This window comes from Lepidochelys kempii, chromosome 1, assembly GCF_965140265.1.
Source record: "Lepidochelys kempii isolate rLepKem1 chromosome 1, rLepKem1.hap2, whole genome shotgun sequence".
NCBI lineage: Eukaryota > Metazoa > Chordata > Testudines > Cheloniidae > Lepidochelys > Lepidochelys kempii.
This window is the reverse complement of record NC_133256.1, coordinates 142,115,317-142,143,196: the sequence shown is the minus strand read 5'-3', so window position 1 is coordinate 142,143,196 and position 27,880 is coordinate 142,115,317. Positions and strand designations below refer to the sequence as shown.

General features: G+C 43.0%; 1 protein-coding gene across 3 annotated transcripts in view; it reads left to right on the top strand.

The window, feature by feature from the left end:
• Nucleotides 1–27,349, top strand: part of APOO (apolipoprotein O) — a 71,831-nt gene extending 44,482 nt beyond the window's left edge. For all 3 annotated transcript variants that reach the window (XM_073357623.1, XM_073357604.1, XM_073357613.1), the window contains 3 exons: nucleotides 5,625–5,735; nucleotides 22,781–22,876; nucleotides 26,987–27,349. In XM_073357623.1, the coding sequence (XP_073213724.1) occupies nucleotides 5,625–5,735; nucleotides 22,781–22,849 (180 nt within the window). In that variant the 3' untranslated portion in view covers nucleotides 22,850–22,876; nucleotides 26,987–27,349. The remainder of the gene's footprint in view (nucleotides 1–5,624; nucleotides 5,736–22,780; nucleotides 22,877–26,986) is intronic.
• Nucleotides 27,350–27,880: the final 531 nt, after the last annotated feature.

Genomic DNA, 27,880 nt, shown 5'->3' with positions numbered 1-27,880 from the left:
TCATATAAATGATTTTATTTAAAAACAAACCTTTTTTAAAAGTCCAAGACTTGCTTGATTTGACCTAAGATGTAGCAGTAAAAGTTTAAGATTGATTAACAAGACATAAATAAAGTTAACGTGGTCTTCTGTTTAAAGGATTCTCACACATTTATGAACCTTAAATTTGGGAACAATTAAAACTTCCCAATTCAAACATGAACACTTTTTTCTTTTTTCTTTTTGGAAAAAATGTAATTTTTTTAGCTTTTAAAATGTGAATTATTCCCTATTGAGTAGTTTACCACTCTGCACTTCCTTGGGTGTCACACTGTCCTGATGTTCGTGCGCTATGTTGAATATTGCCAAATACCTAAAAGGACAAAGGAGTACATTCATCTCTTAATTAAGGCTTTCCACTGGAGAAAGGTTAGCTCATCAAAGAACTAGGAAATATGCTAAGCAGAGTACAGTGTGGGGTTGTGATATAGGTCCTGCACCTCTGGCTATAAGAAAAGTCATATCCCTTTTAATTACAATGTTTGTATTGCTGAATGAGGTGTACTGGCAACAGAAGCTCTGGAACATCATGTACACAGGGAGTACAGTAGCAGCCTGATCTGTTCCACAGTTGCTCAACAAGTTGAATGGTTAAACTTAATGATCAGGGATAGTTTCCAGGCATTACTTTCTGTAATTGGAAATCTAAAAGACTTTTTTTCCAGGCACCATTCTTATGGAGAACAAACTTGTAGCTGTTTATCACAAGATTGCTGAAAGATGTTCCTTTTACTTTCTGTGGCATATTGTTGGTATTACTTAGAACAAAATCTAAAACTCTGTGTTGTGCAGACGTGTTGAGCTGTCTTTGACCTGCACCTAGCAGACAAGCTTGGGCAGATTGTTCTAATATTTGTGGCTTTGGCAGAACTTCCACTGATGTGTTAAAGCTGTTCTGCTTTCTATCCAAGATAAAATATAGATCTGTTGTTACACTTACCTGCATTTTGCACTTACCTCTGGTTCAGCTTCAGTCTGGAAAAAGCATCTGCTACTAAACTACCAAAATCAACCTCTTTGCACAATAGAAGAGTTTTCAGTCATTTTTAATAATCCTTCTCAGTATTGAGTCTTCTCAACTTGCATAATACAGCACACATACTAGTCATTTTGATTCATGCTCACTGCTTCTTGCAGGGAAAAATCTTTCCCAGTGCACAACTGTTGTCAAGATTTATTCCCTTGACAATAAACCAAACTGACTACAGTGTTTAAAGGTTACAAAATACATGCTAAAAAATCAGCAAATTCTCAGTTAAGGTTCCCACGAGGCTGTACTGATAGAGAGCCATTACCGTTAATCATGCTTGATAACCTGTATGTATTGAAATAGAATACTGTAGTTAATTTCTTATGTACACAATAAGAAGGGGAAAGTTGTTTATGTGCTTGGGGCTACAGTAGAACCTCAGAGTTACGAACTGACCAGTCAGCCACACACCTTATTTGGAACTGGATGTACACGATCTGGCAGCAGCAGAGAGACACACACAAAAGCAAGTACAGTACTGTGTTAAATGTAAACTACTAAAAAAAAGCGGAGAGGAAAGCAGCATTTTTCTTCTACATAGTAAAGTTTTAAAGCTATATTAAGTCAACATTCAGTTGAAAACTTTTGAAAGAACAACCACAATGTTTTGTTCAGAGTTACCAACATTTCAGAGTTACAAACAACCTCCATTCTTGAGGTGTTTGCAACGCCGAGGTTCTACTGTATTGCGCTAGGCCCAGAGATATTTGGGACACACTAAGCAGAATGTAAGCCCACTTCCAAGTTTCTTCAGAACCTCTCCTGACAACTTGCCAATCTGACTTTTCAGTGTTTATTTAAATATTACCGGGGAGTTAAACATATTTGCACTTTTATGTTGAATTCAGTGGAAGTTAGGAAATATTTTGGCATGCTGGAATTTAACACTAATGAAAGAAAGAGGAACTATATTTTGTCATCTTTCGGTTTAAGCCAAATCTGGAGTTACTAAAATACTTTTCTGAAGGCCTGGAGAAACTGCTGTCTTCTGCAAGCTCTCAGTTGAAAGTCTGAGATTTTGTATTACTCCCTTTTATTTGCCGTGACAACTCCAGCAAATAAAAGGAGAGAAACTGGAATGTGGCAAAGGTCTTGAACATAGCTCCATCAGAGCTAATATTTTTTTGAAAAAACAGTAATGTTAAATCTACAGGACTGTACCTAACACTAAGGAAATTACATACCCCTGGAGCAAAAAGCATATAGACAAGGTTTGGATGTTATAATTTAAATGGGTAGTCTGTGCTTTGGAAACATTTTGTTTCTGTCTGTCTGAAGCCCTAAGTTTGTTGCTTGCAGTTTTTGTTTATGCTGTAAGTGCTTTTCTCTGACAGAAATTTTCCCAGCTTTGTACCTCACAAAAAAGAATTTCAAAATGTGAAAGTAAGGCCCAGTTCTGCAGTCACTGTACATTCATAACTCCATTGAATTCCGTGAACTCAAATATAGTGAACTCTGGGATATTTAGGTTTGCAACAAATGCAGGACTGAGCCCATATGCAGCTTGAAAATCTTCAGTCATTCATGAGTTTGTAAGAACTTCAGTAACTTACGGCCTTAAAAACAATGCAAAGACCCAAAATAAGAGATTATATCAGTACTTCATCACAATTGACACTTTTTTGCATCATGTTGCCCTTTTGCTGTGTATAGATTAAAGAGCATGTACTGGAGGAATTTTTATAACCAGGAAAAAGCAGCTGCTGCCTACAGACAGTTGTTGGTTTTCCTTCATCTTGTTTTGATAGCTGTATTCGTAACTGGCACCACAGATGAAAGGAGTGTCTTTTATTTTTACTCTGGTAAGTTTGCACTTCTTGCAGCTTTCTAATGATGATCCCCACATATCTGCAGCATTCTATGTTAAGAGGAAGCAGAATATTTTGCTAATGAAGTATAAGCTGTTCTGAAGCAAATTACTAGCTTGTCTAAATATTTGGGAGATAATATTTCAAAAGCTAGACAAGAGTACAAAGGTTTATACCTTCAGTGCCTGTGAAGATTTTGGAGGAGTATAGCACATTCATTGCCAGGTCTCTGGGTGTTTGCTTTTTATCTTTTATTACTGCCCGTAACACCATCAAATGCAGATAAAAATCTTATTTCTCTCAATGCAGCATGCCAACTAGCAACTTATTTATATCTAAAATTTGACCTCCTTAAACTAGTTTAACATGGTGGCCAAACAGGTTAAGTGTGTGTTTCTTCTTTTTAAGACAACTTGTCCAAAGACAGCCTGCATCTCAGATCCAGTTGTCTGACTAGAAAACTTATTTGCGACAATTCTTTTCTGTATTCAAAGTGAATCGAGTTTTAAAATAATTGTATTGTCTGTAAATATAGTGTATGGATATGACTTCCTGCTGGGCTCAGTTATTGGTTCTTTTTAGTCCATTTTCCTATTCTAAATGGTAACAAGGTGTTTATCTTTAACCACACACTGACGTGGGGTATGTTGTACAGTGAAGCCTTGTTTCTCTTAGCATAAACAGTAAAGCTTAATGGTGCATTGTAATGAAGGTCTGAGAAGGATCCATGCTAAGGGTGACGGAGAGTATGGAATGCTACAGCTGCTTCTTACCATTTGAAAATTCAACTTGATTTTAAGGCAGGAGGAAGATTCCTGTGTGTTGTGCATTATTTTCTCTTTCAAGAATACGCGGTGAGTTCATTAGAAACTTGTAGATAGGCAGACAAGCTGTTGATCTGACCCTGCATCTAAAAATCCTCATTATTTTGATTTGAGTGGCAGATCTGACAGCAGTCAGAAAAGGAGAACTGGTCTGTCTTATGTACTCCACAGAGAAGAAGTTGCTCCTCATTGCAGTTTGGATGGAACACGCACACAATTTTGTTATCCACAATCCTCCAAAAGTAGGGTGTGGTTTGTGTGCATAAAATGTACAATATAGTCTAAGAGCAGTGGCTCTCAACCTTTCCAGACTGCTGTACCCCTTTCAGGAGTCTGATTTGTCTTGCATACCCCAAGTTTCACCTTATTTAAAAACTATTTGCTTACAAAATCAGACATAAAAATGTCATAGCACACTATTACTGAAAAATTGCTTACTTTCTCTTTTTACCATATAATAAAATCAACTGGAATATAAATATTGTACTTACATTTCAGTGTATAGTATATGGAGCAGTATAAACAAGCTGTCTGTATGAAAATTTAGTTTGTACTGACTTCACTAGTGCTTTTTATGTATCCTGTTATAAAACTTGGCAAATATCTAGATGAGTTGATGTTCCCCCGGAAGATCTCAGCGTACCTTCAAGGTTACGCATGCCCCTGGTTGAGAAACACTGCTCTAGAGCCTGAGTCTGATTCAGAGCTTGATTGTGCTAACTGCTGGGACTCCATTGTGCTAGCTGCTGTACGAACACCATAAGATACAGTCTATACCCTGAAGAGCTTCCAGTCTAAAAATTGTATTTAGTAAGTGTCTAAGCAAGCAGAATGTCCATTTTTTTTTGTTCTTTGCCATCTGAAAGAAGGCCAATATGAGGTCGTTTTTCATTTTCAACCTTAGGCTGAAGACAGGGGCAGCGGGTGTAATAGGCCGGGGAGGCTAAACCCTCCCCAAACAGGAGGTACCGCACCTCCTTCTGAAGAAGTGCCACTGGCCTTTTGGAGCACCACCGCCGAAAGCGTGCCCAGGCCATGGCCCGTCCCATGCTCTCCCTCAAGGCCCCGCTCCCACATCCCACTCTTCCCAGGTGGCCCCCTGCCACTCTTGTTTCTCTGTCGCTTTCCATACGGCCCCCGCTGCTCGCGCCCTGAGAGGCAGAGAGGTGCGGGCAAAGAGGCCTTTGGGGGTGAGGGCGGAGAGAGGCGTGGGAGGGGGCATTCTCTGGGGGGACAGGACATAGGCAGGGCCTCAGGTGGAGGAGGCTGAGTGGGGAAGGGCCTCAGGGCAACTCCATTTTGGTGGGACATAGCCAAAACTGTGAGCGTGACTGGTTCCTTTGTACTTTAGGAGCTTACTAACAGACACTTTTCAGAGAACTGTACGTAATCTTGCTGCCATTTGTGATAATGATGGACAGACAAAAGTAATCAGAAGGGAGCTACTTATGTTGATTCCTGTTATTGGAGCAAAGCTGTGAAATATAAAATGATCAAATGATGGCAAAATCAATAGGGAAAATATTACTAATCTTTCTAAAATGGTATTACAAAGACTAAAATCTATTTTAAAAATAGCAAAATCTGAAATGCATATAATACAGTGTACTAGAGTTTCAAAACCTGCAAATTGCTTACATTTCAGAATTGCTTAAGGTTATTTTAAAATTCACCTCTCTTTATACTTTGTTCCAACCACTGTATCACAGTAAACCATTTTTATGGGGATTTTTTGTTGTCGTCCTTTTTATGGTGTGTTTTTAGTGAAGCTGTACATTCCATACTTGAGCAGCATGAATGTTTTGTAAAACAGTCCCAGTTAAGGGGCTTGGTGGATTATGGAACCATTTATATTGTAATAAGAATAAACCCGTCTCAGATGGTTCTTAAACTGATTTGCTCTTCTAACCTCTTGTTTTAAAGGTCATTGGTTCAAGGTTGTATGACTGGAGTCTGCAAGGATATGTAGCTGTAGAATCTCTCTGGAAGGATAGTCCTAAAAAGAAGAAATCTGGGAAAAAAGCAAGTGACAAGGTAAGAAGTCAAAGGGATTTAATTTCCAAAATAGAGGATAATTTAAAGGCACAACATTGATGGTTGGGGTAGAGGATGATAGATTGAGACTTGAATTGCTCTGTTTATAAACCAAAAAAAAAAGTTGATGGCTCTGAAGACAAAAAAAGATACTTTCTCTCTAAGTACTGGGAATATCTTAAACTAGTTTCAATCTAGGCTTCCCAGAAATTTTGTTGGGAATTTTTTTTCTCCACCACTAAGATATAATCAGCTAAGGGTACTAAGAAAGAAGAGGGGAGTGTTGTGAATGAATGATTCTGATCCTGCCATGTCTGCAGATGCAAACTTTTATTTTTTAATAAACAGGTTTTAAGATCTGAACCTTAAGAAAAAATTTACCAATTGCTTCAAAGGATTTTGTCTACTTCAAAGTAACATTAAAATTGTTAAATTTCATTAGTAGTAACTCATTGGAAAAGTAAAATAGAACCCCTTATCAAACTGCTTTTCTCAATTTTGCTTTTTTTGGGGGGAGGGGGTAAATATTTATGAAAATTGAGGTAGCTTTGTTGTCACCCTGGTAGGCAATGCAGCAGCATAATGACCTCCTCTTGCACTGTTTTACTAGACTCTGGACACTCCTATCATCCAGGCCTTAAAACAAATAGTACTTTGTAGAGGTAATTAGCTTATATGTGTTTAGAGAGAGAAATATACTATTTTATTTAATATCTTTGGACAAGTTACCTAAATTCTGATGATAAATTCTCACAAGTTTGATTCTTTCAGAGGTAGTCATCTTCTGAATCTGTGCCCTGTCACAGTGCTGTCAACACGGTATTACTGAAGGTATAATTTTTCAAATACCAATTTATTAAAATATTTTGGCACTTTTTGTAAGAGCCAACATGTTGACCCAGGGTCCTGGCTAAAATCCAACTGAGTGATTATTCATTGTAACCTACCTAACATTCATTTGTACTTTCAGTTCAATACAGCATACGTCCCTTCTGCCCTGTTTTATGTTGTTCAAAGATCATGGCTTCCTGCCACAGATGTGGCTGCATTTTGATGATGAAGCAGGCTGTTTGGATAAATGTATTTTGTGTAGAGTATGGCAAGCATTTTGGGATCTTAATGTCATTCACAATACATTACCAGCATTAATAAAGATTATTAAATGTCTACATGTTTACTATTTTGTGTTCCTTTGAATTAAATCACATTTTTCTTTTTCTTTTCCCCCTTCTGTCCTGAATCAAACACCAATAGCAGTGTCAGATTTCCTTCCACCAGAGAGGAGTGAAGCCTATGTTCCAGCCCTGCTATGGTTCATTTCACATTCCCATCCACTCATAACTCATGCATGTCCCTTCTTTCTCCAATTCTCACTCCCCTCTCAGCAGGCTAACTTCTCTGCTCCATCAGTCCAAGTATAAGGTGGTTGGACTTCAAGGTATTAAGGTTCCAAAACCCCTAAATTACTTCAATCTCCGCACTGCTTAGTTGGCCTTTGTTCCTTGCATGTTTCCAGCCACCCAGTTGGTAGTTTGGTACTAGCATCTCTCAAAAGATTTGTTCTGGCCTCTGGCCAGATGATGTGCAGTTGCAGTATGTATGGTCGTCTATAAGAAGAGGTGCGAGAGGCTTTATGATTTAAGGGAAAATAGTAATATTTTGAACAAAGAGGTGGCTTGGCAAACTTAGAACTCTGTTCTGATTGGCTTTGTGTTAGGATCAGTTGTAATGATGGAGAACACTTCCTCCCATGTCTGGGGGTTAGCTACTGCACACCAGTAATTATCTTAGTAATACATTGCATGACTTATGAAACTGATGTACTTGAAGAGAGGAAGGATGGTCTGGTGCAGGGGTTCCCAAACTGTGGGACATGACGCAGAGATCACCAGGGGGCTGTGAGATAAGGGGGGAGAAAATGCAAGAAAGCTTAAGCAGACAGCTGGGCAGCACCGTCTGCTCCCCAAGCAATAGAGTGCTCTTGCGGCAGCATCATGCCTTTTATGGCCAGCAGAAGGTCCCAAGCTCCATGTGGTGGATGCAGGACCATCACAGTGAGATTGGGAAAGGTTGGGGATTCCCTGCCCTTCCAGCATGCGGGGTGGAGGTCCAAATAAAATGATCTGGCAGGTTGAATGTGGCCCGCGGGCCTTCAATTGTCTCTCCTTTTTGTTTAGTCTGGTAGTTGGTGTCCCTGTGCAAGTGCACCAAGCTCACAGTGGTTAATCTGGGCCTGGCTACCCACCCATTAGTTTTCAAAGTAGACTGTTTAAGATGGAGTGTTTGTTTGCGCAAAGCCAGCATGAATACTAAGTACCAGGGGAGTTGCATTAACAGATATGAGCGCAAAGGGGGTCTCGGCATGAAGAAGTTTGGGACTCACTGGTGTAGTGGTTAGCCTGGGACTTGGAGACATAGGTTCAGTTTCCTGCTCCCCTACAGACTTCCTGGGTGACTTTTGACAAATCAGTCTGTCTTGTGCCTCAGCGCTCAATGCAGATAAATACTACTTTACTACGTCATGGGGTGTTGAAGAGAACTACGCTGAAAGAAAAATGTGAGGTGCTTAGATGAATCAGTAGTGTGTATGTGTGTGTGTGGGGAGTAGGGGGGCATATAAATACCATAGACAGATATTTAGAAAAAGGGGTGGGGGGACACCAAGGGATGGATGAGGATGGGGCAGGGGCAGATTCACGTTTTTAGAATGACCGTATAACTTACAGTGAGCAATTGCAAAGTCACACTGAAGTAAGGTCTCTGATTCAGACTTAGGCCTCATCTATACCTAAATCTTAAGGCGGCCTACCTATGTCATTCAGGAATTTTTCACGCCGCTGAGAGATGTTGTTAAGCTGATCTAAGCCCCAGTATAGACACCACTAAGTCAACGGAAGAATTTGTCTGTCGACCTAGCTACCACCTCTCAAGAGGTTGGATTTACAATACAGTGACAGAAACATTCCTTTTGTCACTGTAGCAACTGTCTGTACTGCAGAGCTGCAGCAGTGTAACTGCAGCTGTGCCACTGTAGGGCTTGTAAAGTAGATCTAGCCTTACACGCGGCATAATTTTCCTTGGTTTTGAAGCACTGTTAAGACTCCTAACAGCACAACAGTGTTGAAGCTGTATCTTTGAGGCTTATAATCACAGCAGAAAGTTAAGCTGGTAAGGATTTGTGGGAAAACCCCTTCTGAAGGTCATAAGTACATAAAGAGTTTTTTAAAAAAAGGCTCCTCCTGTTTGCAGCATTCAGATGTGCCCACAGAGTTTAATTTTGTAATATAAATTGAAGGATTTCAAGAAACTCCTGACCCTAAATCAGAGAAAAATGTGGAGAAATGTGAAGAAGGAAGTGAAACCAACAAGTCAGCATGCAGCATTAGCACAAGGGAACAGAGAGCCACAGCTCAGCAGAGCCACAGAAGAATGACTGACTTATCTTTTTGCACCAAAATTGTGGCCATGCCTTTTCTGTGATTGAGTCAAACATAAATTGCAACAGAAACTGGATTGTGCTAAAAATGAAAGCTATGTGTATCTGATCATTTGCATTGATTTGTAAGAAATGTGGACCTTTTAGTGAGTGGTTACTTTATGAGAGAATGTTTAATTTGTATTTTACATCCTGCCTCAAGTTTATGTAGAGGGCTTCCTGTTAAGCATCTTAATGCTTTGCTTGGGTTCTTCTAGTTAATAGAAATTTCAATTACCCTTCATACAGACTAGTGAACTGTAACAGCTTTGTGTCTATCTTGTATGGCCCATAGAACAGATTAAACAAATTGTGACAGCTGAGAAGTGTATGCAGACAGTTTAGTGAAGCACGCTGTCTGTAAAAAGCCAAATCAGTTATTTCCAGGGAGAAGTTTACTTAGAATTATGTGCAGGGGAGAGAGTCTGTGGTGTCAGATCACCGTTTTGATTTTACTGGCCATTTAAAGAAATACAGGTTCAGATGCATAACGTAAAGCTACTGTGCCTTTGAAAAGATTCATGGACAATTCCATCTGTAGACTTGAGTCTTACATTCCTAGCTCCTGAGCTGCTCTGCCTCTTCTAAATATCTGTCTATGGAACTTAAATCTCACACACACACACCTGAATTAACACCAACAGCTGTATTATAGGATTGCCGTCCATCTCATATTTTGCAGATTAACCCCAGTTAAACAGCTAGTCTTGCAAGACTAACAAAGTATTGTGAAAATTATTGTGAGACAGAAGATATAGCAACATGACAAACTAAACTAGGGTGGGTATGATGTGATGCACTGACCCTTTAAGACTGAGGAAGGAGTTCTCTGGGGCCATGATCTATTCCAGGAGTTTTATTGCAAAGAGACCCAGGAAATGAAGCAGCCATTAATAGAGAGGAGGTAGTCCCAGTGGCAGTTTGTGGCTTAAGGAGGTCCAAGGCTGTCTGTCTGTCTGGGACCAGAGTCTTGAAGTGTAGGTGCAGCAAAGCTCCCTTCTCTCTCAGCCATCTGGAGGGAGTCCATGGAGGAGTCCTAGGAAGGGCTGCTGCAATGTGTATGGGGTATACTGGGAATGGGGATTGGTTAATAAACAGGCTCCTTCTCTGAGGGCAAGAGAGCTGGAGCTGTTGTCAATCTCTCCTGTGTTAATTTGGGTGGCACCTTCAGATGACTGGGGACAGCCTGGAACCCCAGCATAAATGCCTGGGAGGAGTAGTTTTAACTTTATTACAAGTCTGGTTATCTTATTTCTTTGGACTTTGTCACCAGACCCCTAAAGGGTTGGGCTCTCTGGAGGCAGAAACTCACCCCAGATACGGGTCTGTATTACTTTTTAAACAGTCAGCGGGCATGGCGTTTAGTGAGTGTTTGCCTGGGGGGGCTGGAAGCAGAAGGAGCAGCAGCCCAAGTATGTACTACACATATAAAGAAATACTTTCCAACTGGAAAATGCCTCCCTGCAGACATATACACTTTGTGAAGAAACTAGGGAAGCTGGTCTGGGGAAAATAGCAAGAGCCTGTTAATAACTATTCAAAAGGAAGCTAAAGCTTTCTCTTTGTACCCACCAAAATATACCTTCCCTTCAAAATCTGGCAGGAGTACACATGGATTTTAGAACACTTTGAAATATTTGTTCTTAACCCAGATGCTTTTTTCTCAGGGTAAAATTAGCAGAATGCAGGTGGAAAGTGACTAATGTGCACAACATATATTCTCAGAAAGTTACTGACAGCAGTACTCAAACTTGCAGTATCTGGGTGCTACTTGGGTTCAATGCTCACAGCATGTCTACTTGAGTCACTCAGGCCTGGTTTACCGTACAGCATTAGGTTACCTTAAAGCAGCTTACGGACACCTAATTATGTCAGTGTGCGCACAACAGCCTTGCTCCCGTAAATGTAAGTGCCGTAATACACCAACATAACTCCACCTCCACGAGAGGCATAGATTTTATGTAGGTGTAGTTTGGGCCATGCAGGGTCCCTGTAGACACTGTTACTTGCATCTATTGGCTGTCATTCTTGTCAATTTCACGGCTCTGCTGGAGCTGTGAAATTGACAAGAAAGCTGGCTCCTGACTCCCCAACCGACCTGCTGCCCAGTCTCTGCTCCAAGCCAGGCTGCCGCCCAGGCTCCTCACTCCCCGCAGAGAGCTAGTCTGCGCCCCTGGGCTCTCTGCTCCCTGCCAGGAGCCTGGCAGCTGACCAGACTCTGGACACGGCTCTCTCTTCCGGGAACCCAGCTATCCCCCTGGTGTGTCAGCTTCCAGCTCCCCACTGGGAACCTGGCTGTGCCCATCATGGAGCTCTGCGCTTGGTGTCCAGCCTCATTCCAGGAGGGGAGCTGAGAGGCTGAGCAGGGAGAGGCTGCTGGTGGGGCACTGGGCTACCAGCAGGGAGCTACATGAGGAGCTGAGTGTTCTGGCTCTCAGCCCCCCACACTGCCCCTCTTTAGTCGGTGGGAAGTGCTCCTGGTGAGGACGTGCACCACTGACAGAAGGAGAGCAGTGTTGTTATGAACCACTGCAGCAATTACTGTGGTGGCTGTAAGTCAACGTAACATAGGTCCACTTAAGTTTATAGTGCAGACATAGTCTGACTGGCAACAGAGCCCCTGTCCTGCTACATGTATGTAAATTCCTTCCTCCTGTTCATCAACTTGGCTCAAGTCACATTGTAAATCCAACTTGTGCTTCAAAAGTCTTTTTAAAATATTGTTTCCCCAAAGCAGCAAGGAAAGCCTGTCACTAGCTGAGATCAAACCCCAGTTGGGGATATTAGTTTGGGGATGATCAGATCCATAGTCTGAACCACAGGTGTATGCAAAAAAAAAAAAAGTTATAAAAAACCCCACAAAATTTGATATTACTTCTTTTTAAGGTAGCTGTATTTCAGGAACTCCTTTTGGAGCAGAGGCTGAACAATTTGCAAGACAATCTGAATAAGCATATGGATTTTAGAATGCTTAAAAACAGATTGAGCCTTGTATTAACATCAAGTAAAGTAATGTAAGAAGATGGATTTGAACTTTTTTATTTTTCTTTTGATTTAGGAAAATACATTACAATATATGCACCTTAGCACTCTGTCATCACTGAAAATGACATCATTTGTCAATATTATTCAATCAGCTCCATCCCTTTACAACAACTGAGAGTCTCAATAAGATACCGCCCCATATCCCACAATACCTCAAACTCCACCCTGTGCCACCTGTATTCTAGCAACACCTTGCATGCAGCATGCCCTAAATGTTAGTAAAATTGGACTATTTTGAGCCTTAAATGAGTAAAGTCATGGACATCAGTCTGCCAGCTTTACCCTCTTGTTAGTGAAGGTATTCTAACTCGAGGGCTGCTACAGTCTATAGCTGCAGCAGTGTTGCACAGGGGGAGAGGCAGTCTCTCAAGTAGGCACATCCAAGTATTATATAGAATTTAATAGGTTAGAATAAACACCATCAGTTCTATTTGGAAGCCAGTTGGTAACCAGTACAGATCCCAAAGCACAGATGCCATGCTCTTGATTAGATGCTCTATATATTAAGTAGGCCGGTAGTTGCAGCTGTTTCAACTTGAGTATTCGTAACGCTTCGCTCCAAATACTTCATATTACAATAGTTGAAGTGTTAAAGGCATGGATTATGGTATCTACTCTGCTAAACAGAGTTGTGAGTCCAGCCAGACCTCCAAGTTATAAATGTAGGAAGGAAACAAATGGTGAACCTATAGGTGCAAGAATCAAGTCTGATATAACCCCCATGAGCAGATGAGGTTTTCTCAGTATAGATGCTGGATTGCAACGGGAATTGGCCGTCGGTAACAGGCTTCTAGGGAGGATAGCAGGAAAGTCATGGGTTCCTGTGACTTTTGCTTCTGTCTGAACTGTAATGCTATGAACAAATTTTTAGAAAAGGCAGCCCACTCTTGGATGTGTAGTATTATTCTGATAGCTGGCTGTGGTGCTTCTCTCGCTTTCTGTATAGAAGGAAAATATGCACAAAAGTGATTCTAATAATTTATATCTATTTCTTCTGTGTAATTGATTTTTAAAAATTGTTTTTAATTGATTGAGTGATGGTTAATGTCTGTCTTCCTTAGGCATTAGCATCTGGGGTATAAAATGTCCTGAGACCTACTTTTAATTGCTAACTCAAATATTGAAGGTTTAAAGCAAATATATTCTGTGCAGTCATTTTCTGTTCAGTGTTCTCTTGACATTCAAATGGTGCTTTTCATCCCAAAGGATCGCAAAGCACTTTAATTCTTTTACTTTTGTACACACTGTAGGGAACACAGCGTCAGCCCCTTTAAGGTCAAAACATGGCAGATGTTTAACAATGCATAACAACACTACCCACAGTTTAGGGTAGAAAGTGAAAAGTATAGTATCTGACTGAAACTGTAGGGGGAATTTAGGTAGCCAGAATGGAATGATCTGTACTGGCACTGGGAGTAACGCTCCTACTCTTGCAAAAAGTGGCTAAGTGCCGAGGTTCCTAAATCCCATTTTCAAAAGCAGCTTGGAAATTTGAGCCTAAATTTCATATAAGTCAAAGAGTCAAAAGATGACACTTCCATCAGCACAATGCCCCTAAATAGCAGACTGGGGCCATTGATGCAAGGCAGAATTCTACATATTGGGTCAACACCACCATTTTCTGCAGTGTCTGGTTGGTTGCAGGAACTCTGCCATCCAAGTTCTAACCTGTCCTGACCTTTGCTAGCTTTTTGAGGCTCACAGCATATGGTAATATTTGTTACTTTGATTTAATCCTGAAGATAACGTAAATCTAAGTAGATAATACTGTCATATACAGTATTAAAAAAAAAAAAAAACTCCATGAATATGTCTGATGTAAAGAGGGGAGTGAATGAGCACATGTTAAGGACTCCATTGATTAATCAGCCTGTGCTTTCACAGAACACTTTTTTTTGTCTCCTCTGGTACTCGAAAAGTGTATCTTGTGCACAGTTGTTGCTCATATACAGATCCACTTTGGGAGAGCTAATGTAGTGTTATGGCATTTCCGTCTAGTAAGAGATCAGCTATCTGCTAAAACCCTTTGGTTGGTATGACGTCAACAGATTTTTCCAAGAGTTTCGTTTTCTCTTTTGTGGAAAAAGAAATTGGCCTAAATTCTGTTTGTTTTGGCATTTAAAAAAACAAAACAAATGAGGCGGGGAACCCAGTGTCAGAGCCCTCAATAAGTAATTTATTTTTAGTTCATTTACTGAGGAGTGAGCAGTGGTTGAGATCTGTCCTGACATCAGTCACATTTGGAAACTGAAATTATTCATCCACCCCTGAGGAAACATTTCACATTTTAGAGTGTAGTAATTTACAAGGTTTATTTTTATGTTCTTTATGAATGTGTTTTCAGGTGAGTGGGGTCATCAGATTTCATTTAAATATGTAAAGAATGTGACTGCTGTCAGAACAGGAGGCTTTTTTTTTTTTTAGGGAAGGAGAGGTCTTTAAAATATAAAATAAAAAAATCCCCAAATGCACGTCTTTAAATAAAGAAAATAAAAACCTGAGACCATTGGACTAAGCTTCAATACTTAAATTTTATAAGTGTATTTGTATGAAACTCCAAACATTTTGAGAGACATGGTAGGAAGAAATTCTGCAAAGCAGTTTAGGGGACGGGGGAGAAGAAAAAAGAAAAGCCCTAGTTGTTTGAAATAAGTTAGTGTCTGATCCAAATCAAGAGGACCATGCGTGAGGGAAACCTTGCAGGATTGGGATCCACTCCTGCAATCACATCCGTACTGATCATATTGACATATCTATCGTGGCTTAAATGAGGTTCTGCATAAGGATCCAGCCACGTGGATGAATGAGGACTTATCGGATTGTAATCTTTTTAAGGCAGGGATTTTTGTGTCTCTGTAAAAGTTAATGCATCCCAAAAGGACTATTGAAGTGATTATACAAACATAATTGTTTATTAAATGTTGACGGCATGCTTGGTGATGTAAAAAGTAAAAGAAAATGTGGTTCCTCATTCCTAGAATTTATTTGTGAACTCCCGTTACAGTTTAACTGTATTGTGAAATTTTAATTTGTGTCAAACCTTCGCTCCAAATAATTTGTTGCTCACAATTGTATTTAGGTGAGGTTAGTGAAATATTCTTTATTGCTATAGAGAGAAAATTAAATTAAATTTCAACCCCATGCTACAGTAGCACACTTATATTTGGAAGTGTTTTGGAATTGCATAAGATGGGGTTGTTAAAACCAGATGTAAACAGGCTAAATCCACTTGGAAGCAGATATAGCAGAGCTTCATACCACAGAGAAGTTCAAAAGGGTTTAACTAGGAGTAATGGAATAAATAAAGCAAAAGCTTAATGTCAGAACACTTGTTCAGGTAGTAAGGTCTGACTGTGGAATAGTCTCTCAGTGGAAGTTGTGGAAGTTATGGAAATATTCTTAGTGAAACCCATTTAAAACTAGATTTGAATATACGCTGTAGGGAACATTCTTGCATTGGCAGGGAGGCTGAAAAGATGCTCTAATAAGCCTTTCTTCAGTCTTTAATTTCTGTTCACCGCAGAGGTAGCGTGAGAACACACTTCCAAAGGGTATAGTGTAAAAGGGGTCTATTGTATAAGTCAACACGGAATTCTAAGAATGCAAAATGGTATCTACATCTGTGGGAAATTTTCTACTTCTGTAATTAGTGCAGACAAAAATGAATCAGTTAAAGCATCTTTTACTGAACTACTGTTCTTCCATTACTTAGTGTTAAACCAAACACAGGATGACTTAAATCTAGAAATATTTTGGGAACAATTTTGCGTGTGAGGCAGGAGAGAGAAAGTGAACGTTAGATTCATTGACCATTTCATTTTGCAAGAAGTGATTGTTCTTTGGGTTTGCGTCAATGTGGATCCCAGTGTAGGTGCACATGAGACTGGGGCTTTTTTTGAATAGCAGTGTTCCTGCCGTGTGCTCCCATGTGAGGGTATAAAGAGTGGGGTGACTGTGACACTCCCTAAGTTCCCTCTTATCACCCATACTGGTGAGATGGACTCTAGTTGGTGTGCAACCGCTAGACTTTAGGTTTGGCCAAACTTCTTAAAAATTTTCTGAAACTCTTCAGAACTACTTTTTCCTGTATTTTGATCATTCTAATCTGTTCTAGTGCTTGTTGAACCAAAAGCCGCTAAGCAGACCCCTCTGTACAGCCCTCATCCCATACAGACCGTCCCCCGTACAGGGACTTAGAATCGGTGGACTCAAAACCTGCAGGCATCTAGCAAGTCTAGACTGTCCTGTGATGAACTAATTCTTCTGAAAGATGGTCACAGCATATACCTATTCTGCTTGGGAGAGTCCCACATCACAGGCAAGGGCTCAGTCTTCCTCTGCTTCTCTGCAAGAACCTGCAATTTGAAAGACGTGAGGCTGAAGCTCCCATCTTCGGGAGCAATCTGTGGTTCTTCTGTGTCAGGATCCTGACCAGGGCTGTTGAGAATAGGGGTCAGAGCAGGGTCAAATTTGAGGCTGAGAGGAGCATAGGAGTTCATAGTCAAGTTCCAAGCCAGGGTCGATACCAAGGATCAGAGTCCAAGTCAACTTTCAGGGTCTGAGTCAGGAGGTGAGGTCCAAATCGAGGTGAGGTTCAAGCCAGGAGTTCGAGAACATGGAGCAAGAGTGGTCAGGAAAGCTACAGGAGATCTGTGCTGTTGGCTGGACACTTTCTGGAACATCCCTTGAGTTTATAGAAAGTCAGGAGCCAGGGGGCTGCTGTCCGTCAGACCCCTTGAAGTGGGGCTTCCTTTTGTCTGTGTCCTCAGCGGGTCATGGGTAGTGGAGCGCAAGCTGATTGTGGCTCACACTGAGTGGCTGCATGGAGATGTCTTCTGCCTAGCAGCTCTTCAGGCCTGGGTTCAAGACCTAGAATATAAGGACAATTGGATCTGATTCCACTTTAAATCTCAAAGACCTCTTTTATGCTCAAGCTTGCATCTTCTAGTGTTCCATCTGTTAGGCAGGTGATTCCAAAAACCTCTGCAGAGAAACCAGATGCAGCATCAGCATTGGCATCAGTACCGCTCCTGGCACCAAAGCTGTCAACATCTCAGAAATGGAAGCAGGGTGCTGAAAGAGCCTTTCTCAGACACGGAGACATGAGCTTGATGTCTTCTCACAGAGAGACAGGAGGCTGTTGGGTGGCAATTCAACCAAGTCCTGCAGGACTTGAAGATGGATGGAAAGGAGCAGACTTCACTGGGCCTGGCATCAGAAACACTCCCCATGGATGTTGACTGTGGCACTGACAGGATGGACTCGGGATGCACCAGAGCCACTCTCAGCACCACCTGCACTCATAGTGCCTTACCAATCAATGCCAACTGTACTCCTCACAATACCCAGGACATGCCTTTTTGCTGGTGTCCAGCAGGGACCCATCTCTGCTGGTGTCTGAATGGTGCCACCAAGAGACCCTGAGGGTCTCTACAGATCTCAACCACTAGAATGCCAGGATTGGCGCTGGTCTGGCCTTCAACCTGCCACCCTATCTGTACACATGGAATGCTACTGTGGCATTGTTGGGGCTGTAGGGGGCCCACCAATCCCCCAGCTGTTGCGGAAGAGGAGGAGCCCCGCCCCCCCCATCCCAAGGCTTTGTTAGCGAGATCTCAGTCACTGGAATACAGAGAGGAGCAAGATCTAAAGCTTTCACTTTCTGAGGACCTCTACTCGTCATCCATGGACAAGGTGGTAGCCTCTTCAGTGTACAATTTCAAGGCCTTTCAGGAGTTTGGTGCAGATTGCAGTCACCTTGCTTTCTCTACAGCTCTCTGGCAAAGCTCCCTCATGAAGGGAGAGAGGAGCTGAAAGATATCATAAAAGGACATTTTTTTCACCCAACGCATAGTCAACCTGTGGAATTCCTTGCCAGAGAATGTTGTGAAAGCCAAGACTATAACAGGGTTCAAAAAAGAACTAGATAAATTTATGGAGGATATGTCCATCAATGGCCATTAGCCAGAATGGACAGGGATGGTGTCCCTAGTCTCTGTTTGCCAGAAGCTGGGAATGAGTGATGGGATGGATCACTTGATGATTACCTGTTCTGTTCATTCCCCTCTGGGGCACTGGGCAACGGCCACTGTTGAAAGACAGGATACTGGGCTAGATGGACCTTTTGGTCTGACCCAGTATGGCCGTTCTTATGTAAGGAAGGTCAACTGGTGGCCAAGATGGCCTTTCAGGCAGCAATAGATGCCTTGGACACTGCAGCCAGGTCTGTGGCCACCACAGTGATTATGCAGAGTGTGTCATGGCTCCTAGTTTCGAGCATCCCTTGCAAGGCACAAGCCATAATTAAGGACTTGGCCTTCCAGGGTTTGGAAATGTTCACTGAAAGGAGTGACAGCACCCTATGTTTGCTGAGAGATTCTAAAATGACTTTACACTCCTTCAGGATCTATGCTTCCCCACATTACTGAAAGTTGTACCGCCCTCAACCATTTCACCAGCAGAGACAACGTACTCCATCTTACCACCGACAAATAGAGTTCCATACCAAGAAACATCTGATGTAGAACAAGGGGCAACCACCTTCCTCAATCTTTGCCCCACACTCTGCCAAGATTTGTCAGCAGAGTAGATGAGACATTTGAGAGCTGCATCAGAACTAGTCCATGGAGCATGACATTCGGAAGTCATCTTGCTCCATTCCACCGTGCCTGGACCTCAGACAGATACGTGCTGGACATCAATGCCCATGACTACTCCATCCAGTTCCGCTGACTGCCCCCTTCCATGTTCTCTTTGGGGACCCTTCTCACGAAAGCCTATTTTGAACAGAAGTGGCCTTGTTGCTTTGTTTAGGAGCCATAGAGGAATTTCCTCAGGGGAAGAGGCTTCTATTCCCGGTATTTCTTTATTCTAAAGAAGAATGGGTTTTTATCTTATCCTAGACTGAGAAGGCTCAACAAATATATATGCTATCTCCAGTTCAAGTAGTCATGCTTGCCGCCATCTTTCCATTGCTCCAAGCTCAAGGCTGGTTTGTGGCTGTGAACTTGCAGGATAAACACTGCCATCCATCTGGCCCACAGGAAGTACCCAAGGTTCACAGTAGAGTCCAACCTTTATTAGTACAGGATTCTGCCCTTTGGACTTTCTACAGCACCGAGAGATTTTACCAAGTGCCTGGCCATAATGGTGACACATCTAAGGAAACGGGGAATCCATGTCACTTGGCTGATTGGGGCATGTTCCAGGAGGAAATTGTAACAGCCCTAGACCATACCCTTCCCTGTTCTACTTGGGGACTCCTGGTGGACTACGAGAAGTGTCTCTCGCACTTGCGCAGATGATATAGGTCATAGGCTCTCTACTTGACTCCAGTTTGGGAAAAGTTTTCCTGCTAGAGTACAGGTTCTGGTTCCTTCAGTCAGTAGTGCAGGACACATGGACGTGATCAATGATATTGTGTACTGGGGCTCCTTGGCTATGTTCCACATGCAAGTATGTGCTGCTGCTTATCAGACTTCACCTGCAGCCTCTACAATGATGGCTGAGGGTTGTCTACTCCCTATCCAGCCATCATGCGGACAAACAAGTCATGATCTCGCCCCAAGTCCTGTGGGAGCTCATGTTCAGTGGCTCTAGTCACCATGCAAGAAAGGGAGTGCCCTTCTCAGTCCTCTCTCCGACGATGACCTTGGACACAGATGCATCAGAGACAAGCTGGGGTGCACACCTGAACCACTTCAAAATGTGGTCTCAGGATGATATTGAACTCCATGTGAACATTTTGGAACTGAGGGCTGTAGCTTTTCTTCCTGTCTTCCAGAACTCGGCAGTGCAGATCCTGAGGGGCTACATGTTGTTGATGTGCTATATAAGCAAACAAGTAGGGGCTTGATCATCTTCCTCCCCCCCCCCCCCCCAAGACAATTGGGTTTTGGGAATAGTGCTATCAGTATAGAGTGACCCGTTAGCGCTGCACCTACCAGGGGGCAGCAACAACACAACAGACTTTTCTGAATAAGAATGTGGTAGCCAGCCATGAGTGTCCACTGCAAAAATCCATCCTGGACCTGATATTTCACCAGTGGGGGACTCCCATTTTAAATGTATTCCCACACTTATTATCGATCAGCGTGGACTTATGCTCCAAAAGGAGGTGTGAGCTTCAGCTCCCTTCTAGATGCCTTTCTACTCTGGTGTTCTTGAGGACTCCTAAATGCCTTGTCACCGATCCCCCTAATCCTCAAGATAATATCCAAGATCATATATAATCCTACAGTCGTCATGATAGTTCCCTACGGGCTGAGGCAGCTCATTCTGTCAGATATCCAGTCAGCTTCTCATATGTCTTCCCACCTGTCTGGGCATGCTATCACAGAACCAGGGTCAAATATTGCAACCAGACCCATAATCGCTGGACACGTTGGCTGGATTAGCAGGATCGGGAAATTATTTTACAAAGGTAGGAACCTTCCACCAGGAAAACTGTTCCTCGAAATGGAAAAGATTTCCCATAGACAGCCCAGAACTATGTGAATTCAGTAGAGGCTCTGACAATAAAGATTCTGGACTATGTACTTCTCCTGATACAGGCAGGTCTACTGTCTAGCTCCCTTAAAATCCATCTTGCAGTAGTATCGGCGTCTTATGCCCCAGTACGGGCTCATTCAGTCTTGTGTGCCTCAAGGGTCTTCTTCATATCTACCCTCCATTTAGAGACCCGACTCCCATATGAGAGCTTAATGTTGTTCTCCTACAGTGTATGGAGCCTCCATTCAAACGATTAGCAGAGTGTTCATTAAACCAACTCACCATCAAAACCCTCTTTCTTGTAATCATCATATCACCGTGGAGAGTCAGTGAACTGTAACTTTTTATGGCTGGATCACCAGATACATCCTTCCACAAGGACAAAGTGGTAATGAAACCACACTTTAAGTTCATCCCTAAAGTGGTCTTGGAATTGCACCTGAGCTGGTCTATTACCTTACCAGTCTTCTTCTTGAAGCCACATTCTTCGCCCAGAGAAAAGAAGCTTTATACTCTTGATATTTTCAGGGTCTTACTTTATGACATCAACAGGACCAAGCATGGGCAGTGGGTATAATAGGCCAGGGGAGGCTGAGCCTCCCCTGGCACTGCTGCAGCTACCAGACCCCCAGTTGCGGGGTTTGGGGGGAAGTTTTTGCTTTATTATGCTCATGCAGGTTCTGGGATGGCTGAGGAGGTGGTATGTGCTATTCAGCTTCCTGGTTTCATCAGTAATCTCTCTGGACTCCAGGAAGCGGAGTAGCAAATACCGCCGCCTCAGCCGCCCCGGAACCTGCATGGGCCATATCTAAAGCTTCTTAGCGAGAGTGAGACACTTTTTCCCAGGGCAGCTTGGGGTCTGGAGAGGGGAGGCGCGGCTGTGGCTCTGGCTGGCCCGGGGCGCCTCCAGCCATCGGGGGGGCGCTTGTGGCTCTGGCTGTGGGGTGAGGGGGTCGAGGGAGGAAGGGGTGGAGCCGGGGGCTAGCCTCCCCAAAGGGGGGCTCCACCCATCACCCCTGGGACCAAGCCTTTCAGATTTTCTCTGTGCTTCTTGGTGGCCATATACAGCACATTGAAAGGCCAAGCTATCTCATCCCAGAGAATCTCAAAGGGGATCGCACAGTGTATTTCCACCTGCTGTTAGTTGGCTGGTGAGCTGCTCCCATTGAACCTCAAGGCACACTTCACTAGGACATAAGCAACATCCGTGGTCTGCTTCAGAAAAGTGCTGATCTCCAAGATCTGTCCGGCAGCCATGTGGAGCAGCCCATTGGCTTTTATTATACTCTTGACATGGCAACCAGAGCATATGCTAAGTTCGAAAGAGCTGTTGTTCTTCAGTCAGCCATTTGATTGATACTCCTTACTCACATGTCCGGAGAGAATACTGCTTGCCAGCCACCTACAGGGAGAACAAGACTGACACATACCCAGAGAGGGAGATGAGCATTAACAAAGGTTATGCAGATATGATTGAATTACACGTAGTCACTTTTAAGAATAGAGCTGCACTTTAATGTTTCCATTAATGTATTCGTAATTACTGTAGCTAACTCCTGACAATTCCAAAAGTAGGCTGAGTGACTGATTCATAGACATTATTTCAAACTTTAACTACAACAATAAAAATGAATTTATGTGCCCTGCAGTACCTCTGGTTCTTTGAGGTGTAGTAGTCAGTGTGGATCCCATGGCCTGCCCTCTGTCCCTGCTTTTTGGAGACCTCAGCAACACAGGCTTTGACTTGTGAGGGAACTGAAGGAAAGTTGTGGACACCTGGCCCTTTATGCCTTTGGTTGAAGGGATGCAGACGCATGCACTGACTGACACTAGCATTCAAAAAACCCAGCCTTGTTCACGTGGGGCGCGTGCACACCTATAGTGGGATCCACACTGATTACATCATCTTGAAGAGCCACAGTTACTGTGTAGGGTAAGTAACTGTTCTTTTTAGCTCTTGAAGAGGGTTTCTGTTCTGGCAGAATTGCTTACCGTGGGTTGGGCTTCATTTTAAATAGTGTGTTTTCTTTTTAAGCCTGAAGCCGACAATGACATGCCAGTGGAGGTACACGTCAATTCAGGTGAAGAAAGAACCATGAAGTAGAATGCGCCATCACTTCCCATCAAACAGGTAAGGGATAAGGATTGGTCACAATTGTTTCTCAAAACAGTCTAGGCAAATGAAGGCAGTATTGTCCAGTGCTCAGACCAGGAGACGTGGAAGTGATGTGAGTTCTAATTCAGGTTTTGCTACTGACTCACTAGTGGGCAATGACCACTCTAGCCTTCAGAGCCTTCACATGACCACTCTAGCCTTCAGTTTCCACATTCCTGGAATGAGGGTGATAATCAACCTTTTTAAAACAGGTTAAGATCACAGGACAAAAAATGCTATGTAACTGAAGAGTATTACTACTGTTTATTGTTAATAATATAGATTAATCTGTGGCATGAATGAGGTTTGCATTAAACTGCTGCCCCTATATTTTATTTGATAAGATAGTGGACCTGTTTAAAATATACATATCATAGTTATATAGCCAGCTAATTTTTTTAAGTGCTGCTTTGAAGTTTGCAAATACAGTATAGAAATGTTTGGTTTGGTTTTGTCTGCAAGATTGACAATGTGGTTGACAGATGCATTGTCAGTTCTCTGGGCTTCCCTCCCAGTACACTCATCTCTACCATTTTAATCTGTGTTATACAGAAGAATGATTCTACTCTAGAAAGTGACTATAAAAGTGATATTGTGGGTTTGTGTTTGTTTCTCAAAGACTTCTGTATCAAATAAGCTCAGTTTACAAGCAAAATGTTCCTCCCCCACCTCAACTGCCAGCCCTGTAAACTCCATCTAGGTTTGAAAAACAGGTTGAGGTCATTGAATTTCATGAGTCATCGGCACTAACAAAGGTTCTGCAGTTATGACTGAATGCACACATCTCTTGAATAACAATGCCTCATTTTTACATAGTCACTTTTAAGAGCAGAGTTGCACTTTAATGTTTCCATTAATGTATTCGTAATTACTGTAGCTAACTCCTGACCATTCCAAAAGTAGACTGAGTGACTGATTCATAGACATTATTTCAAACTTTAACTACAACAATAAAAATGTATTTACCTTTTTCAAACTAGCTACCTAAAATAGAAATAAACACAAGAAAGAGGAGAAAAGGTTTGTCTTGAGTTAGAGGCATGAGGGAAAACAGAAAGGAAGAGGATGTGTAATTAAAGTATTTTTCACTGTGAATTAGGAAGGATCTAAATGCTACAAAAATGTTAATATTGTCTTCTGTATATAAAGATGAGTCTGCAAGTGTCAGGTTAATCAGAAACATTAAATTGTCCTTCCAATACCACTAGATATTTTATGTACAAATAGACCTATTTTAAGATGTTTTTATTTCACCTTTTGAGAACTTACCTAAATTATTTGTCTCTAAGCAAAGGGAGGGGGGAATCATACTCTTAACGTTCACTTTACACATTTATATTTTTCAAAGCTCTGTTCCCAAAATTTATCAGTCCCAGTACTGGACTCACATTATGCAAATAAGTTTGAACAACATCTCCAGTGCAAGCTGGTGTCTAAAGTCCTGATTTGTGAAGTGTCTCTGGTGTCCATTTTACCATATCTATTTACTTAACTCTTTTAAACATTTAATTCTTTAAATATGTTTGAATGGTTAAAAGAGGGAAGTGTAGCCCTTGAAATACCACTTACTTTTCCACAAGTTGTCTGTAGAGAAGCTACAATGAACTTTTTATACATTGAGCCACTTAAAAAACTCAGTCCTTGGCCTGAGGGAACCAGATGGTGAAAGCTCAATTCTGTGTCTGTTGTCAGCTGTGCTGAGGAATGGCTGGTGATTTGTGATCGCTGTTTAGATTAGAGTCCATAGACTTTTCTTGAGTCAGGGCATTTTGTTAGATTTCGGTAATCCCAGTGCTGGAGATCAGTACTGTAATTTTTTAACAAGATACATTTTTTCTACTTACACTGCTTAGGATATATGCTTAAATATGTCAGATTGTGCTTTTTTCTTTTTATTTCATTCTCCTTTTAAGTCACTTGCAATACTAATATTTGATTCTGGCTACTAAAATAGGGCAAAATCAGGCCTGCCGACAGGGAGGGGCAAAGGGGTAATTGCCCAGGGACCTGTATGATTTAAAAGGGCACCCCCCACCCCGGCTGCCGCTGCTGGGGTAGCAATGGTGGTGGCCAGGAGCCCCGGCCCTTTTAATCGCCTGGGCGGGCAGCAGGGCCTGCGCTGCAGAAGCAGCGGGCTGGGGAAGTCGGTGGCTGCCCCATGCCGCCCCTGCAAGGAAATGCCTCCCCTCTGCTGCAGGCACCGGCAAGGAGGACTGGGTGGGATCCTGAGGGGGTGGGACTGCTCTGTGTTCCCAAGCTTCAGCTGTTCTGCCCCCTAGGACTGTGCTGGGAGAGGGGATTCCTGCTCTGTGCTGACTCAGCAGGGCTGGTGAGTGCGGCCGGGGGTCAAGGCATGGAGGAGTGGGTCTGGGGGAGAGAGAGGGTGGGGGGCGCTGGGCAGTGAGGAAGGTTTGTGTGTTTTGGAGTGCTAGATGGGGTTTGTTGGGGGTTGCTGGGCAGGTGGGCAGCCTGTGTGTATTGGGGCACTAGGCAGTGGGGGGGTCTGTGTGGAGTGCTGTGTAGTTGTAGTGGAGGGGCTGTGGGGAAGGGCATTGGGTCATGCAGGGTTGGGGCAATCTGTGTGTGTTGGGGTGCTGGGCAGTTGCGGTAGGGCTGTGGGCAGGGGGGAGTTCTGGACAGGGATGGTGGTGTGCAGGGCGCTGGGCAGTTGTGGTGGGGCTGTGGGTGGGGGAGGCTGGGCATAGCAAGTTGGGGGGTGTTGGGTGGGGGGGCTGTGTGGCACGGCATGGGCCCACCCTGCCCCCCCCCCAAGGGGAAGGGGCACACTTGCAGCACAGTGCTGGGCGGGCCAGTGGGAGTCTGGTGGCCACCAGTCAGTAAACAGTGCTCTTGCACTCGGCTGGACAGAGCGGGGCAGCCCCATCCATGCCATGCCCCATTGCCCCTGGCCAGCCCCTCGCTCTGGGTACTGACCTCCCCGTGCCATGCTTCATTGCCCTCATGGGGCCCACAAATATGTTTGGCACCGGGCCCACAAAAAGTTAATCCAGTCCTGGCTCCTAGGCGCACACGGGGTGGTACCGGTGGTGGCAAAGGCAGTCAGGCGGGCACATCCCTTTCTAGAGGGCTCATTGACTGTTCTGCCCTGGGGCCCGGAATTGCTGTCCGCAGGCCTGGGCAAAATCCTGCCCTCACTCATCTGAACTTGCTATAGGACAGGTCTTTGGGTTATGCTGTTAGGACAGAATGACTTTGCAGTGATGCTGTGGAGACCCCCTTTAGCAATGTTTCCCAAATGGTGGGTTTTGAGAAGAGTCTTGGTGCCCCAAAGGCACCCCCAAATCCCACAATTTCACTTCCCCTAGGCACCAGGAAATGTCAGTGTGGAGGAAGCAGACAGGGGCAAAAAGTGGATAGTCAGCAGCCTGGTAGCAATCGTGGCTAGATGGGGAGAGGAAAGGTGGCGGGGGCTGTAGGAGGGGGCAGAGCTGGGAGAGGACAGCATGGGGGCTGGTAGGAGCTGAGCAGTGGGGTTGGGCTGAGACAGGGAGGGAGGAGTAGGGGGCTGGAGAAGGGGAATTGGGGAGGGGGTATAGTGGTGGATCCCCAAAATTAATGTTTACTGTTGGTTCTTCATCTATCTAATTTTGTTAACTTTAATGCAGTTACTCTGGGTTTACACGAGTGTAAATCAGATTAGAATCAGGTCCTGTATATTTAACAGGCATGAAAAGTTGCTCAGTGGTAAAACGTATTGGTTACGCAAATTCAAGTTGGGATGTATTGTTGGAGAGTGCTCTCCCCACTCCTTATGTTCCCCAGTCACAACATACCCCAGCCAGAGGAGTGAAGTTCTCTGTGGCTTATGTGATAGTTACAGTATGAGCTCCTTGCAGCAGGGTCTTGTTGTGTGGGTTTGTACAGCACCTAGCACAATGAATTCTACTGTAATACAAATAAGTAAATCACTGCACTACAAAGATATCTATATTTATTAGAATGTGCCTTGAGCAATTGTTGATTAAATTGCAAACCAAAATAAGTATGGTTTTTAATTGCAAATCAGCAGTGGCAAAAAATAAGCCTACGGTATTAATTTTATTTCCTTCCCTCCTTTGGACACAGGTGCATAGAAGATTTAGACAAGATCAACATTTTTCTATATATACACACAGAGAGAGAGAGAGAGAGAGGAAGATGACTGAAGAATCTGTTTTGATTCCAAGTATAGTTAACCTGTGTTCTGCCTCAGGAAAGACTGACTTTGCACTATCTGGTACTCTGGGATGGATTCTCTGTGAATGGACGTTGCCTAGAATTTGTCAGCTGGAAACTTTTAGGCCTCAGTCCTGCAACAGCATCCGGAGAGCTTTAAAGGTCTGCCCATGCAGATCCTACTGAAGGATCTGCACCGCAAGTAGCAAGTCTCAAAACTCCTCAATCTCTTGTTACTATTTATATACATAATTAAAATTCAAATTAAATAAATGTGTCATGCTTTTTTTCCTTTCTCTTCTCACATTCTTTAAATGAACTTAATCTTATCTGATATTTGCACCATTTCTGAAGAGGAGTAAATTAGAGTGATTCTCAGGGCCAACTAACGTTTATTTTTTTAAACGGAGGGGGGGAAAAGCATAAGTAGCATGTCAGTGGTGTTAACATTGGTTAACAGATTATCAATGAAAACAATTACAATGACCTTCTGTTTTGTCTGAGTCTTCCCCTTTTTTTATACAAATCTTCTGCCTCATCTGTTCCAGTGGGAGTTATATAATGGAGCATCTGTGAGTTCCTTTCTAGTAGATGGATGGGAATGGAGTTGTTTATGTTTGTTCCTTTTTTTGCTTGAATGCACAGCTCAGTGAGGATCGGAATGGTGGGAACCAGCTATAGCATAACCGGTGACTGTGTCTTTATTCTCAGCCAGGCGAAGGAGAGACTGTGGAACAAAGGGAATGCAAAAGGATTTTCAAGATTTCTAAATGGTTCTGTGCACAATAGATATCCTTTTCACTA